We start from the raw sequence: 14236 nt of genomic DNA on the forward strand, positions 1-14236 counted from the left end.
GTTACTCTGAGGGCCGCCTTGAGTGAACTTACTTTATGCTTTGGTGGAGTGCTGAATAGTATGCTTTACAAATTAGGTGACCTGAGGATGGGGCAGCATCTTTTTAGGAAAGTTAAGTTGCAGAATGAGTAAATTTATCAAAGAGAATCCAAAGAGCCCTCCACACTTCTGTAAAGACGGATTAAGCTAAGGAATCTCCAGGGGCAGCGCCGAGAGTCTCCTCAAGAAAACATTTAAAAAGTGATTTCACAGAACCTTTTCCTCCTGAGGATATGGTTTGAAAATCATCATTCAAAATACCATGAGGGGCACCTGGGTGGCACAGCGGCTAAGCGTCTGCCTTCGGCTCAGGGCGTGATCCCGGCGTTGTGGGATCGAGCCCCACATCAGGCTCCTCCGCTATGAGCCTGCTTCTTCCTCTCCCACTCCCCCTGCTTGTGTTCCCTCTCTCGCTGGCTGTCTCTATCTCTGTCGAATAAATAAATAAAATCTTTAAAAAAAAAAAAACAAACAAAAACAAAACAAAACAAAATACCATGAAACTTTATTGTAATAATTTGTACCTACAAACATTTTTAAAGCAGGTGTCACTGAACACTTCAGTAGAAAGAAAATGCAAACTCAGAAAAATTCCTTAATCCTTTAACTTTAAATAATATGATTTGGTTCTATCTGTGTACCGTGTGTTTTACATTTCTTACAAAATGCGCGTCTTGGTAAATTAAGGAGAATGTAAGTTACTTGCCAAGATAGTGACTCCAATTCTACGTAGTTGATATTAATTTTTTTTAATTGTGGTAAAAAACACATCATGTAGGCTTACTGTCTTAGCCACTTTTACGTGTATAGTACAGTAGTGTCCAGTGGGCTCACGTTGTGCAGCGGGTCGCTAGAGCTTTTCCATCGTGCAGAACTGGAGCTCTCAACCCACTGAAGAGCAGCTCCCTGAGAAGCAGCTCTGCTTTTCCCCTACTACCAGCTCCTAGCCACCACCATTCTGTTTTTTCTGGGTAAGAGTTCGACGACTTTAGATACTTTATATGAGTGGAATTATATAATGCTTGTTTCTGTGTGACTAGCTTATTTCACTAGCATAATGGTTCCTCCACCTAGACAGGACTACCTTCTTTTTTAAAGCTGAATAATACTCCATTGTATGTATAAACCACATTTTCTTTATCAGCTCATCGTTGATGAACATTTAGGTGGCTTCCCCCTCCTGGCTATTGTAAATAATGCTGCCGTGAGCATGGTGATGCAAATATCTCTTTGAGATCCTGTTTCCAGTTCTTTGGGATACATACCCAGAAGTGGGACTGTGGATTGTGTGGTAGTTATATTTTTAATTTTTGAAAGAACCTCTATACTGTTTTCCATAGCAGTTGCAACGTTTTACAGTCCTATCAACAGTGGGCAAGGGTCCCAGTTTCTCCACATCCTCACCAACATTTGTTATTTTTGGGGTTCTGGTTTGTTTTAATAGTGTATGAGGTGATGGCTCATTTGTAGTTTTGGTTTGTGTTTTCCTGATGATTAGTGATATTGAGTATCTTTTCATATACTTTTTGGCCATTCGTATATCTTCTTTGGAGAAGTATCAATTCAAGTCTTTTGTCCATTTTTTAATTGGGTTACATTTTGTTTTTGTTGAGCTGTAGGAGTTCTTTGTATATTCTGGGTAGTTACTCCTTCTCAGATATGTGGTTTGCAAATATTTTTTTTAATTGTTTAAGTTGCCTTCTCATTCTGTTGATTGTTTTCTTTGCCACCCAGAGGTTTTTAAGTTTGATTTAGTCACATTTGTTTATTTTTGCTTTTGTTGCCTATGCTTTTGGTATCCTATCCAAGAAATTACTGCCAAATACAATGTTGTGAAGCTTTCCACCAAGTCTTCTTCTAGGAGTTTCATACTTTCAAGTCTTGCATTTAAGTCTTTAATCCATCTTGAGTTAATTTTTGTATGTGATGTTAAAGTAAGGGCCCAGGGGCACCTGGGTGGCACAGCGGTTAAGTGTCTGCCTTCGGCTCAGGGCGTGATCCCGGCGTTATGGGATCGAGCCCCAAATCAGGCTCCTCCGCTATGAGCCTGCTTCTTCCTCTCCCACTCCCCCTGCTTGTGTTCCCTCTCTCGCTGGCTGTCTCTATCTCTGTCAAATAGATAAATAAAATCTTTAAAATAAATAAATAAATAAATAAATAAATAAATAAATAAATAAATAAAGTAAGGGCCCAACTTCATTCTTTTGCATGTGGAAATCCAGTTTTCCCAGCATCATTTGTTGAAGAGATTGTCCTTTTCTTATTTGTGGCCTTGGAACTCATATTTGACCATATATGTGAGGGTTTATTTCTGAACTCTATTCTGTTCCATGGGTGTATGTATCTTTTTGCTGATTTTGATTTTGTTTCAATTACTGTAGCTTCGTAATATGTTTTGAAATCAGGAACTGTGAGGCTGCTAGCTTTGTTTTTCTTTCTTGATTGTTTTGGCTATTCAATTCCATATGCATTTTAGGATTTTTTTTCTATTTCTCTAATAAATGCCATTGAGATTTTGATAAGGATTCCATTGAATTTGCAAATCACTTTGGGTAGTATGGACATTTAATAATAATGTACTGTAATATATAGTACATAATATATAATAATAGGAATATATTTTATTTTTCTTCTAAAAACATATAATTAACACATATAAATAAAATTATTAATATAATTCTATTAGATATAATAGGATTATACATTTTTTTTAAAAACCTACTTATTTTTAATTTAAGTATCATTAACATACAGCATTATATTGGTTTCAGTGTATAATATAATTATTCAACAATCCTGTACATTACTTAGTGCTCCTCACAAATGTACTCTTAAACCCTTTCACCTATTTCAGCCATCCCCCATCCACCTGCCCTCTGGCAACCACCAGTTTTCTATATGTGAATCTGGTTTTGTGGGTTTTTGTGTATTCTTTTTTTCTTTATTCATTTGTTTCTTAAATTCCACATATGAGTGAAATCATATGGTATTTGTCTTTCTCTGATTTATTTCACTTAGTTTAATATCCTTTAGATCCATTCATGCTATTGCAAGGAATAGGACTATATTTTAATAATTATACGGAAGAGCTGGTTGTCTATGATGGCTACTTGTGCTTCATAGCAATAAAATTACACCATTGTCTTATTAAAGATACTTATTTTATTTTACCTTCTGTCTAAGAGGAAGAGTGGGGAGATGAAGAGTGGGAAGACAGGGTTAAATCTCCAGCCCAAGCAAAGGGTTTCAGGTCATTAAGGCACAAACTGAAAATAAGGGGCAAGTTAACTAATAAATATCTCTCTGATTTAAGCCTTCATGGAAATTATCTGATGCATCAAAGGACTGTTCTAGCAATCCTAACTCTTGTGATTGTATTGAAATGCAGAGTGAGTATTAATAGTGAGCGTTTTACTTTGAGCTCTGGCATTTTAGCATATGATTAATTCTTGTTCATGGATTTAAAGTCATAAATAGGCTAATAAAAAGTTACCCTATTAGATGGTAAAGCTGGTTCCTGCTGTCATTATTCTTTATGAGTTATTTTTCTTTTGGTTCAATTTTCTTTGTAATGAGCAATGTCTTGTTCCATGAATATAATTTCTTCTTTGTAAGTATATTTATTATAGGATTTTGACCTCCTGTTCTCTGTATTGTGTCTAGAACTTCAAGTTGTGTTCTTCTGCTTGTTTTGGTCTAGTTCTTTCATATTAGAGGCTGGTGATTTTGGGTTATCCGTTCCTGTTTAAGTGTGAAGCATGTAATTCTGTGTCACTGTGGGCAGGCCTTCTCTGTTGGGCTTCAGTATGGGATGATATTGTAAAGACCTGGCTCTTGCAGATTAGATACCCCTATCCATGGGTCTTTTCTCTACAGCTATTTCATTTTTTTCTAAAAGTTATCTACCAACTGTTACTTGGAATGGTTATGTCTTCCTACTTTTTACACCATAGCCCTGCTCTCCACTGTGCTTGATGTCTAGTTTGGAGACTCTTCCTCTGGTTTTTCTCTAGAAAAACCAGAGGAAGGTAGGATAAGCATCAGGGGAGGAATCTGGGTACTGACTCATTCAGACTTCCCACTACCCCCCATGCTTCCTCCCTCTCTTCTTTGTACCTGATACCTGCAATTTCGGGACTTTTTGGAAGTCCTATGACTTGAGTTGGTTTTCTTCTGATTGGTACCTTCTACTGGAGGTGTGTGCCGTTCTGGTTCTGATCACTGCTGATTCCTCCCATCTGCTTTCCATTTCTCTCAGATTTGTTGCTCTCATCTTTGTTTGTGACTCTTCAGTTTTCTTTGGTCTGTGGTTTTACCATTTAAAAAATATTTTCATTCACTCAAGTTTTAGTGGTGCTTCTGGAGGGAGCAGAAATAGACATACATGCCCAATCTGCTATGTTTATTGGAGATACACACACCAACACATACACTCCAACACACCAGAACTCCTGTCCTACACTCCCCCCTGAGAGCTTTTCCTGTAACTCTAGATGCCACTGATGTTTCCGGAACGAATAACACTTGTTTCCAGTTATTTGCCATGTATTTGTTTCTGTGGCCATACAACTGAATTAATACATTTTCTTATTACCTTATTGTGTTTTTAAAAGTTTAAAACACTTGGGCACCTGGGTATTTCAGTCAGTTAAGCGTCTGCCTTCAGCTCAGGTCATGATCCCAGGGTGCTGTAATCGAGCCCCGCACTGGGCTCCCAGCTCAGTGGGGAGCCTGCTTCTCCCTCTCCTGCTCCCCCTGCTTGTGCTTTCTCTGTCTCTGTCAAATAAATAAATAAAACCTTTTTAAAAAAAAGTTTAAAACACTTAAAACTTTTAAAAGAACTATATTTTAATCCTGTTCTGTTCAATTTACTTATTTATTCAACACCAAAGTGTTAGACTGGTTATTACAGGGAGATATTTAGATATCTGCCTCTCAGAGGCATGTGATCTTGTGGAAGTGGTAGGATAAGTGCAACTAACCAGGAGGCAGAACACTAAAGCGGGAGGGGCGTGTGGTCTGGAAGGGGAGGTAGGGAAGCTTGGTGGTCAGCCAGCAGAAACAAAGGATGAAAACTCCATAGGTGGGAAAGCCCTAGGTTTGGTTCAGGCAAAAATAAGTTTTATTTCATGAAATTTGGGGTTTCTCCTAAAGGAATTTTAAAAATCCACCTCTGAGTAATTTTATTTATTTTATATTTGGCTCGGCTGGGCAAGTGTGTCTGTTGCTTTCTCCCACTGAATAGAGAAGAGCATCTGGTGTATAATACACACCGAACAGGTATTTGTTGATTTAATGAGTGGACAATCATTTTGGGAACAGATGCTTTAAAAAACAAAAATGAGGTTTTGTTTTGTTCTGGTTTTTCCAAATTTAGATTTTCCTTGCTCCTACTTAACTTGGAGGAATACTACTTTGAACAACACACAGCTAATCATATTCAGAACAAGGGCGGTCAGAATGAAAGGTAAGGGAGATTTTTGGATCTCTACGGACCAGCAGACCTTTCCCTTGTCTGATATCTTTAAAATTAAATGTATGGTCATATAGATTTGCCCCCCTTTCGTACTGGGAAAGTAACGGGAAATGGGGACTTAGAAGTTGCTGTCGTAACTTCAGATAGTTTCTAAAGCTGAGAAACAGTGTATATGAATTCCTCTCATGTGGGTGTCTTAACTGAGCTGGACAGGACTGATCCATTCCAGCTCTTTTTTCCTGTATCACTTTTATACTTACACTCTCAATTATTTGGGTTATGGTGTTGTAAAGTAATAATCATAAAACACCAGAGCGGCATAAAAATCAGTACTTTCAAAATGAATAATTTGATTTGAACTGGAAGCAAAATCAGTTTTCTCTATATTGTAATCATTAGTGCTTATTGCTATAAAAACAGATTCGGTTTCTCTGGCCATAGCTTTTGAAAGCTGTGTACAAAAATGTGTAATGAAGTATTTTGTTTAAAATGCCAACTTGGAATTAACTAAGATCAGAATTGTTCCCGCAAAATTGTATCTGCTAATGATTTCCTTTGGAGATGTCCCTTAACTATAGGCCACAACTTGAAACGCTTTGATATTAGATAAACTCTTTAATTTTTAGTGTTCTTCAGGTTTTTATCTTGAAAAGACCATCAAGGCCATGTGGCATTTGTTTAAATACAACCTAAAGTGAAAATTATTTAGCTTTTTGTTTGGGAGCTTATGACATGTCTGTTTCCTGAGCATTCAAATTAGACAATTATGGTTCCTTGAAAGCAGCACCTTGCTTTCTTACTTCTGGAATTTTGCTCACATTCTTCTCCCGAATTCCGTACTGTTGTTTTTCCTCTCAATATTTCTCTGCCTCATACCATAAAATGTCTTGCTTAAAATTAAGTGCATTTGTTTATTATTAAACATAGATATAAGCTAGCAAATTGAAACCTGTTTTTGTAATTTTTAAGTTATTATTAGAGTTCAGTGGTACGACCCATGGAAGTAAATTCAGTGATATCTAGCAACATTGCATGTGCATTAACCCATCGATCTAGCAAGGCTGCTTCTAGGGAACTGTCTCAGAGGTGCCCTGGGAAATATAGAAACGGACATATGTACAAGGTTATTTATCATAACACTACTTGTAATTGCAATACTGGAAACGATCCACTAGGGGACTGAGTGAATAAACAGTGGCGTGTCCTCATAATGGAGTACTATGCAGAGGTAACAAAGGAATGGAGGTCTGTATAGTGCTGTGGACTGATCGCCAGCATGCACTCGGTGCAAAAAGTAAAGAGCAGAATATTGTGTATTGTATGCTCTCTTTCACATAATTATGAAAGGAGAGGGATAATTTTTTGGTTCTATTTTTAAAAACAAAACATTTTAAATTATGTACTTAAAAAAGCATAAACTAAAAGCTAATGAAAGCAATTATCTACACAGAAGAAGGAACAATGGGGAAATAATATAAAATGACAACTGGACTTCTCCAAATGCCCCTTATTTTATAACTCTGCTTTTGGAAATGTAGAAATATTTTACATAGATTTTAATACAGAATTAAATTTTAGAAGAAACAGTAAATCTTAAAAATTAAAAAGAAAATGAAACAAGTAAACTAAAGTATATATAAGTTGGAAGGTTAACCACAGAGAAGAATTATTTTAATCACCTTCACAACATAGTAATTTGTGTGTCTGGTGAGATATATATAGCCCGAGTAGAAAAAGAATTTCAAGAAAGGTTGTACGTGTTTTAGTAGTAATATCATTGCTGGTAATTATGGTATTATTATTTTGAAACTGGTTTTTTTCACACATGCACATTGATTTATATAGTTAAATGAAGCAAATGAGTAATATGTTGATGCCAAGACAAGACTTTCAGGATGAAATAGACACAAATCTAATAGTAAAGGAGTTAAGTTAAAAGCCTAATCTTACGTTTGAATTGGAAATGTTTATATCAATTCATATACTTTTCTTTTAAAAGAAAGTATTTTCTAGCTCTCCCCTCCGGAAAGTCCTAGAAAAAACCCCATAGCAATGAGATTGTGCTCTCTGAATACCGCTTCCCAAGAAAAGGAATGAGGGCTCTTTGAGAAGTGGCTGAGTCTGAGTCTGGGGCAGGAAGGGTGCGGGATGAGCCTGGCACATCTTGTCCTACTGGCAAGTAAGAGAGGTGTCCGAAACCTACCATACATCGAATTAAAAGGACACAAGGGCCAACTTGAAGAGTTGGGCAACAAATGAGACAAACTGACATTGAAAAAGAACAGTGCCTGCAGTGGTAGAGATGCATCAGAATCGTTAAAATCCACCAGTTCATGAGATATATATATTACCTGGCAGGGATCCTAGGACCCCAACTCTTTATTCTAAAACTTGGTAAATAGAGATAAAGAATCAAGCATTTTTTTTCTGCTTTCTTTGTACAAATTGTACTTCAAATCATAGATAAATACTGCACTCCAAATCATAAATAAATACTATAAAGTTGTTCTTTGTTGATGAATTCTAGATAATAAACACAGAAGGAGTGATAAAAATTTCAGTCCCTAATGAATAATGGGATCGGGTTGGCAAACCATCAGCCTGGGGTCAATGTAATTACAATTAATTACATTGTTCTTTCAGTTAATGCTTTAGTTATCTATTTTCTAGTTAAAATGTGTTATGATTCTTTAGTGACTTTTATTATGTTCATTAATAATAATCCTTAGTACTTTGATCCCTAGGAAAATCAGAGGCTCCTTAAAAATATGTTCAAAATCAGTTATTTTTGAACCAGATGCAATATCCCAGCCCATCATTAAGGTAAATGCATTTTAAATATGAACAGAGACATTCTTACTTTTTGTGTATATTTTACCCTGCTCATTTCTATAATATTTCTCTCTCAATTTTATGCAGATTCCTTTGAGAGATTGCATAAAAATAGGAAAACATGGAGAAAATGGATCCAATAGACACTTTGCAAAGTATGTCATTGTTACTGTTTAATTTTACTTCTACCCCCCCCCCCAAAATTATATATTTTTAATGACTTCTATCTGCATTGTAGGACAAAATCCGGGGAGATTTCACTCATTTTCAGTCAGGTAAGCAGCACATAGTAAATTTTTTTCCTAACCTCAGTGAACATACACACACACACACACACACACTTTTTTTTTTTTTTTTTTTTTAGCACGGTGACATTATTTATAGAAATCTCAGATGAAGACTGTTGGAATAGATGTTTATATGCTTTTAAGATTGAACTATTGAGAACTATATTTTTTTAAAAGCTGTGATTCCCTCATGAGATCCTCAATTTTTTTTTAAAATTTATTTAAGATTGTATTTATCGGGGCGCCTGGGTGGCGCAGTCATTAAGCGTCTGCCTTCGGCTCAGGGCGTGATCCCAGCGTTCTGGGATCGAGCCCCACATCAGGCTCCTCTGCTGGGAGCCTGCTTCTTCCTCTCCCACTCCCCCTGCTTGTGTTCCCCCTCTCGCTGGCTGTCTCTGTCAAATAAATAAATACAATCTTAAAAAAAAAAAAAAGATTGTATTTATTTATTTGAGAGAGCAAGAGAGACAGCACAAGCAGGGGGAGGGGCAGAGGGAGAAGGGAGCAGGGAGCTGAGCAGGGAGCCCAATGCAGGGCTCAATCCTGGAACTCTGGGATCGTGACTGGAGCCTAAGGCACACAACTGACTGAGCCACCCAGGCGCCCCGAGATCCTTAATGTTTATAGAGTTGCGTGACACCCACAGGCTGGTGGTTTTGTCCTCTTGAGTTCTGACAGCGTGTGGGGGTTGAGCTGAAAGCACTGTGGTCCCTCCTGTGGCCTCTGAGCCATTTAGAAGGTGGGAGGCCTGCAGCAGAGCACTGAGGGAGATCTCAGGTTGACTCATGGTGACAACCAGGGCACCAACTCAGGATGTGCCATCTCATACAAATTAATGAGGTTTGGGATTCTGACCTTTATTCATCCCAAATTTATGCGCCATACATATATATTCCCAGTATTGTGCTTAATACCCGCAACATGGAGAAAAATTAAAACACAGTTTTTCTCCTATCATACACTTAGTTCATCTATAGTGTTTTTTTTTTTTTTAATTATATGTAATACGGGAGTAGAGGGCCTCTCCCATTTGCTTTTTGCCCTGGATTTTACCTTCTTCATCTCTAAAATGAGAGGGTTAGAGATCAAGTTGTCCCAACTATGTACAGAGCCCTAATTCGGTGAAGTGTTCAAAGGAAAATCCTTCTGCGGTCAGGTAAGTTTAGGAAAAGCTGTGGGAAGCAAAGACACACCTTTCTTTATTTCAGCACTTGACTCGAAGCCTTAGCAAACAGACAGAGAGAGGGTCCAGAGGAAGTGCCATGAGGGACTCAAGGAGGCAGATGGTTGGGAACAGAGTTTTTAGATCACTTACCCCTTCTGCTCATGGAACACTTTTTAATGCATATTGAAAAGTATTTTATGAAAGTTGGGAGATATCAGCTTAGGCGATTCTCTAGGTCTGATTTCCATGAGTCAATGAATCTTAAGGAAGAAAGCATTTCACAGCCTATCTTTGACTTCATGTTGTTTTAACTGGCATATAGGCAAACGGTCTGTAGCCACTCTGGGTGGTGGTGGTGGGGGCAGAACACCATTTTTAATCATTGTGGCCTGCACCTGTGCTCTCATTGTTTCTGAAGTATTCTTCTGCATCATGGTCGAATGCTAGAAAGTCTGTTTCTTGAAAGGAAGAGGTAATTTTTCAGTCAGAAGTGTGGTTTCCATTATAAAAATTATCCATAAGAAGAGGTCTCATGTCAGGCAAACTCAAAACCAGCCTCACCTCCAAGGGTGACCAGTTAGTCAATCTAGAATTATTTCAAACTTCTGGATTGAGTACACAATAAAAAAAACTCAACTTTTGTGGGTTTTGACTACCTTAAGTGGTCACACTGTTTCAGAAATATGTTATGGTCCTTTAGGCTTTAGAGAGTTTTGCTTCCAAATTTTCTTTTGTAGAATAAAGAGGGGTGTATGTGGGTGTAAATAATAGTTTTTATTCATGTATTTGTATGTTCAGTAAGTATATTCAAGGTTATGAAGCTATAGGAAAGAATAAAATATCCAAAGCCCCTCTCCCCATGGACTTTATCTTGAGATGGGGGCAAGAGACAATAAGCAGACATCTTCTATAGTGAAGACAATGCCAACAGGACGAAAGGATAGAGAAGGATGAGGAGCACATGTGCTGCTGTAGATAGAGTGGCCGGGGCACCTCGCTAAGGAGGTGCATGTGAAGGCAACCGCTCAGAAGGCCTGAGTGAATGAGCCAGGCAGTATCCTGAGCAATGGAGGCCCTGCGAGACCAGTGTCCTGGTGGGTGGCAGGCACGGTGAGGGTGACTGTGCCTGGGGCAAGGCACAAAGGGCAGCTGGGAGAAGGGTTGGAGCAGTGGCAGGATCTGTGTCATGGAGAGCCTACGGGCCACAGTAAGGAGTCCGAATAAAGCACAAAAGATAAAAACCCCTAGAGAGCTGAGAAGAAGAGGGGCACCATCTGCTTCGTATGTATTTGCACATCTCTTGGAGGCCTGGTAGAGAATATGCTGTGGGGGGAGTGGTTATGAGCAGAAGCAAGGAGGGCCTTTAGGGGTGCGGGAACCCAGAGGTTTTGGATCAGGATGGTAGTGATGCAGGGTGAGAGGCGGTCAGCGTCTGGATATATTCTGAAGGAAAGCCCCACAGATGTGCTGATGCATTAGTTGTAAGGCACAAAGGAAAACAGTCAGGAATGACTCCAGCAGGGTGGATAGCAGTGCCATTTACTGCTGTAAAGAAGCCTGGAGAAGAGCAGGCTTTGTTCAGAATGTTGCCTCTGAGAGGAAACATTTGGTAGGCATTTGGGAGCAATGGTGTGGGTCTCAGGGAGGAGGCGGAGATGAGAAAGAGAACCTGGGTAACGCCCTGGGGCTGGATGAGGCTTCCATTGTGCACAGGGCATCTGAGGATGAAGCCCCAGCAGCTCCACCGGGGGGAGGTTAGGAAGACAGGGTCCGAAGAAAGACAGTAGGAGCAGTGGGTGAGGTCGGGGAGGGCCAGGAGCCGGTGGCTGGAAGCCAACTGGAAAACTGCTTCAGGAAGAACTATCAACTCTGTCCTGTGCTCTGAGAAACAGAATCGAGGAAGTCCTTAGAACAGACTCTTGGATTTGGTGACATGGCGATCTTTGCACCTTTTGTGACCTTCTCAGGACTGGATTCTGTAATGTGGTGCAGCTGAAAACCAGTCCTGAGCCCAAGAGAAAGTACAGTCAGCTCTTGCAAACAGTTTTGCCACAAAAAGGAACAGAAATGGCAAAAGGAGGATATAAGACCAAGGGAGGGTTTTTATCTATGGTTTGTTTCAAATGGGAGAAAGTGCACGAGCATATTACCACAGAAGCAAAGGTTTTGAACAGCTGACAGATGGAGGGAGGTCTGCATTCTGTGGCCTAGTCAAGTGGCTGGTGTTGAGGGCCCAGCCAGGCAACCCTTCACCAAAACAGTCGGGAAGGCAGGGCTAAGGGTCCAGGCTCCATGTTAATGGCTCTGGGGCTGACGTTGCTTGTTAGACATGGTTGCTGACATACAGTGTAAGTGTATATGAAATACCGTGTGCCCAGATCACCTCTAGAGAAGAGAAATTTCTTTATGTTAATAAATGTATTTCATACCACAGTGACTCTGTTTTACCCATTTCTTAGAAAATTGGCCCTTACATTACCTTCCTTCGGCCGTCTACTTGGTTACTTGGTAAAAGTACCGACATTCATAAAACATCTTAAATATTTTATTTATCCAGTAGTGATTGCTAACTTGTTGCCTTGATGAATCTCTTTTTAATTTAATATTTGTTATTCTAACATCAGAACATTAAAGTCATACTAAGATTAATGCAAGGGCTTGAAATTGAGATTATGTAACAATGATTTAAATTCAATTCATAATATCCTGATTTATGGTAACTCATTACTCTGAAAATTTTTAGTTATTTTACAAGCATTGATTTGTTTTTCTCAGGTATATTTCATTAAAGAACACAACATTGTTGCCCCATATAAAATCGAAAGGGTAAGTAAAGCCTTTCATTTATTCCTAGCAATTTGTATAGTGATTTTAAGCAATAAGATTTTGTGACTTTATTAACATCTTTAATCAAATATAATAATAATGAGTATTTAGAACCTTGTTACCAGCACTTAAAACAGAATTACCCAAGGGAGAGTTCAGTCCAAGAGATTTCAATTAACTTTTTGACTTCAAAACAAATGTGTCAAATAGGGGAGAAAAAAGCTTTAATTATTAGATTAAAAATTGAAATCAGAATATGTATCATTTATAAGATTATTTGCTGGATATCACTGAGAATGTATTTTTTTAAATGCTTGAGAAATATTTATAGGTTATAAAGTACCCTTATTTGGGAGCTTAGTCATAATTTATAAATTCTCTTAATTGGGAGAAGCTATGAGTAGACTTGAATAGAATATCTGGCTTTCCAGGACTTGTCAGGTAAGCATAGATGTTACATTTAACCATTCTGGGCTTTATTTAATTCTTTTGCTTCAGCTTTTACCAGTACTTTTACCACAAGATATTTTATAGGACCTGCATTATAGGATAATACTTTATAGGACCTGCATCAGGCTAGTGCTCTGGATAGGGCCACCACCTCTGCGAATGAGGAAAAGCCACCCTCTCTGAGCAGACAGCCCTATAGGCCAAATCTCTGTCTCTGCAGTTTCTCAGCCAGCACTTGTGGGACACGCGGACCACACGCTGTGGCCTTGGGGGTTTATGCACAAGAAACACTTGCATGTGCCAGTTAGTCAGAAACTGTAAATATGAGATTTAATAACTCTCAGGTGGGGCTGTTGGCATTTGGGGAAGGATAGTTCTTAATTGTGTGGGGCATCCCTTGCCCTGCAGCCTGCTCCCAGGCTAAACTAAACACCCCTACTACACCATCACCCCTGCTGTTGGCTTGTACCTCCACACATGGACAAAAGCCTCATGGGGTTGGTAGGATACCCCCCACGCTGAGAACCACTGCCTGGGGGACTTTCCTTCCTAAAGCTCTCCTGATACCCACTTGAAGTGCAAAGCTGTTCTTGGCCCATTGTAAAGTTATGTAAAGGGAGACGAGGGAGGTTGTCTGAAGCAAAGAAAAGCTCTTTTGTTCCAGTGTGAATTAGAACACCCGAGAATTTCCAGAGTTTAAAAAGAGGGCTACAGTGACACTGATGGTGACCATGAGAGATGACAGAATAGGAAGTCCTTGTTCCTCTCACGGAGACACTGATTCAATCAACAATACATGGACCAATGCCTTTTGTGACAAACCTGGAAACCAATTAAGAGGCCCTGCACCCCAGCTTAGCATGAAATCAGCCTCATTGAAGCTGATAGGGATGTTTGTAATATCCTGTCAGTGTAGGCCCTCCCTAGACACAGCACCACGGGATGGGAGGGAACGCTCAGCTCCCAACTTCTCCCGGGGAGGGAGAGACAAGACTGGACCATGTGTCCAGTATTCTGACTGTTGGGGTGGCTGCCCAAGGGACTGGCTTCGGTCTTGCCTGTCTTGGAGTGGTGACAGGACCTGGCATATGCCCTAGATGCTTGGGGCCACTGAAAACAAGGAGGAGGGGACCCATAGTCCAGCAGACAGAGGACAGCACA

At 39.4% G+C, this 14236-nt stretch overlaps 1 protein-coding gene across 3 annotated transcripts in view; it reads left to right on the forward strand.

The window, feature by feature from the left end:
* NSMAF (neutral sphingomyelinase activation associated factor) overlaps window positions 1-14236 on the forward strand; it is a 57984-nt gene that overhangs the window by 12043 nt on the left and 31705 nt on the right. For all 3 annotated transcript variants that reach the window (XM_087864870.1, XM_045789051.2, XM_045789050.2), the window contains exons 2-6: window positions 5417-5506; window positions 8260-8338; window positions 8435-8502; window positions 8586-8622; window positions 12575-12625. In XM_087864870.1, the coding sequence (XP_087720996.1) occupies window positions 5417-5506; window positions 8260-8338; window positions 8435-8502; window positions 8586-8622; window positions 12575-12625 (325 nt within the window). The remainder of the gene's footprint in view (window positions 1-5416; window positions 5507-8259; window positions 8339-8434; window positions 8503-8585; window positions 8623-12574; window positions 12626-14236) is intronic.

Source organism: Ursus americanus, chromosome 9, assembly GCF_024610735.1.
Source record: "Ursus americanus isolate L20-20 chromosome 9, mUrsAme1.1.p, whole genome shotgun sequence".
Classification (NCBI taxonomy): domain Eukaryota; kingdom Metazoa; phylum Chordata; class Mammalia; order Carnivora; family Ursidae; genus Ursus; species Ursus americanus.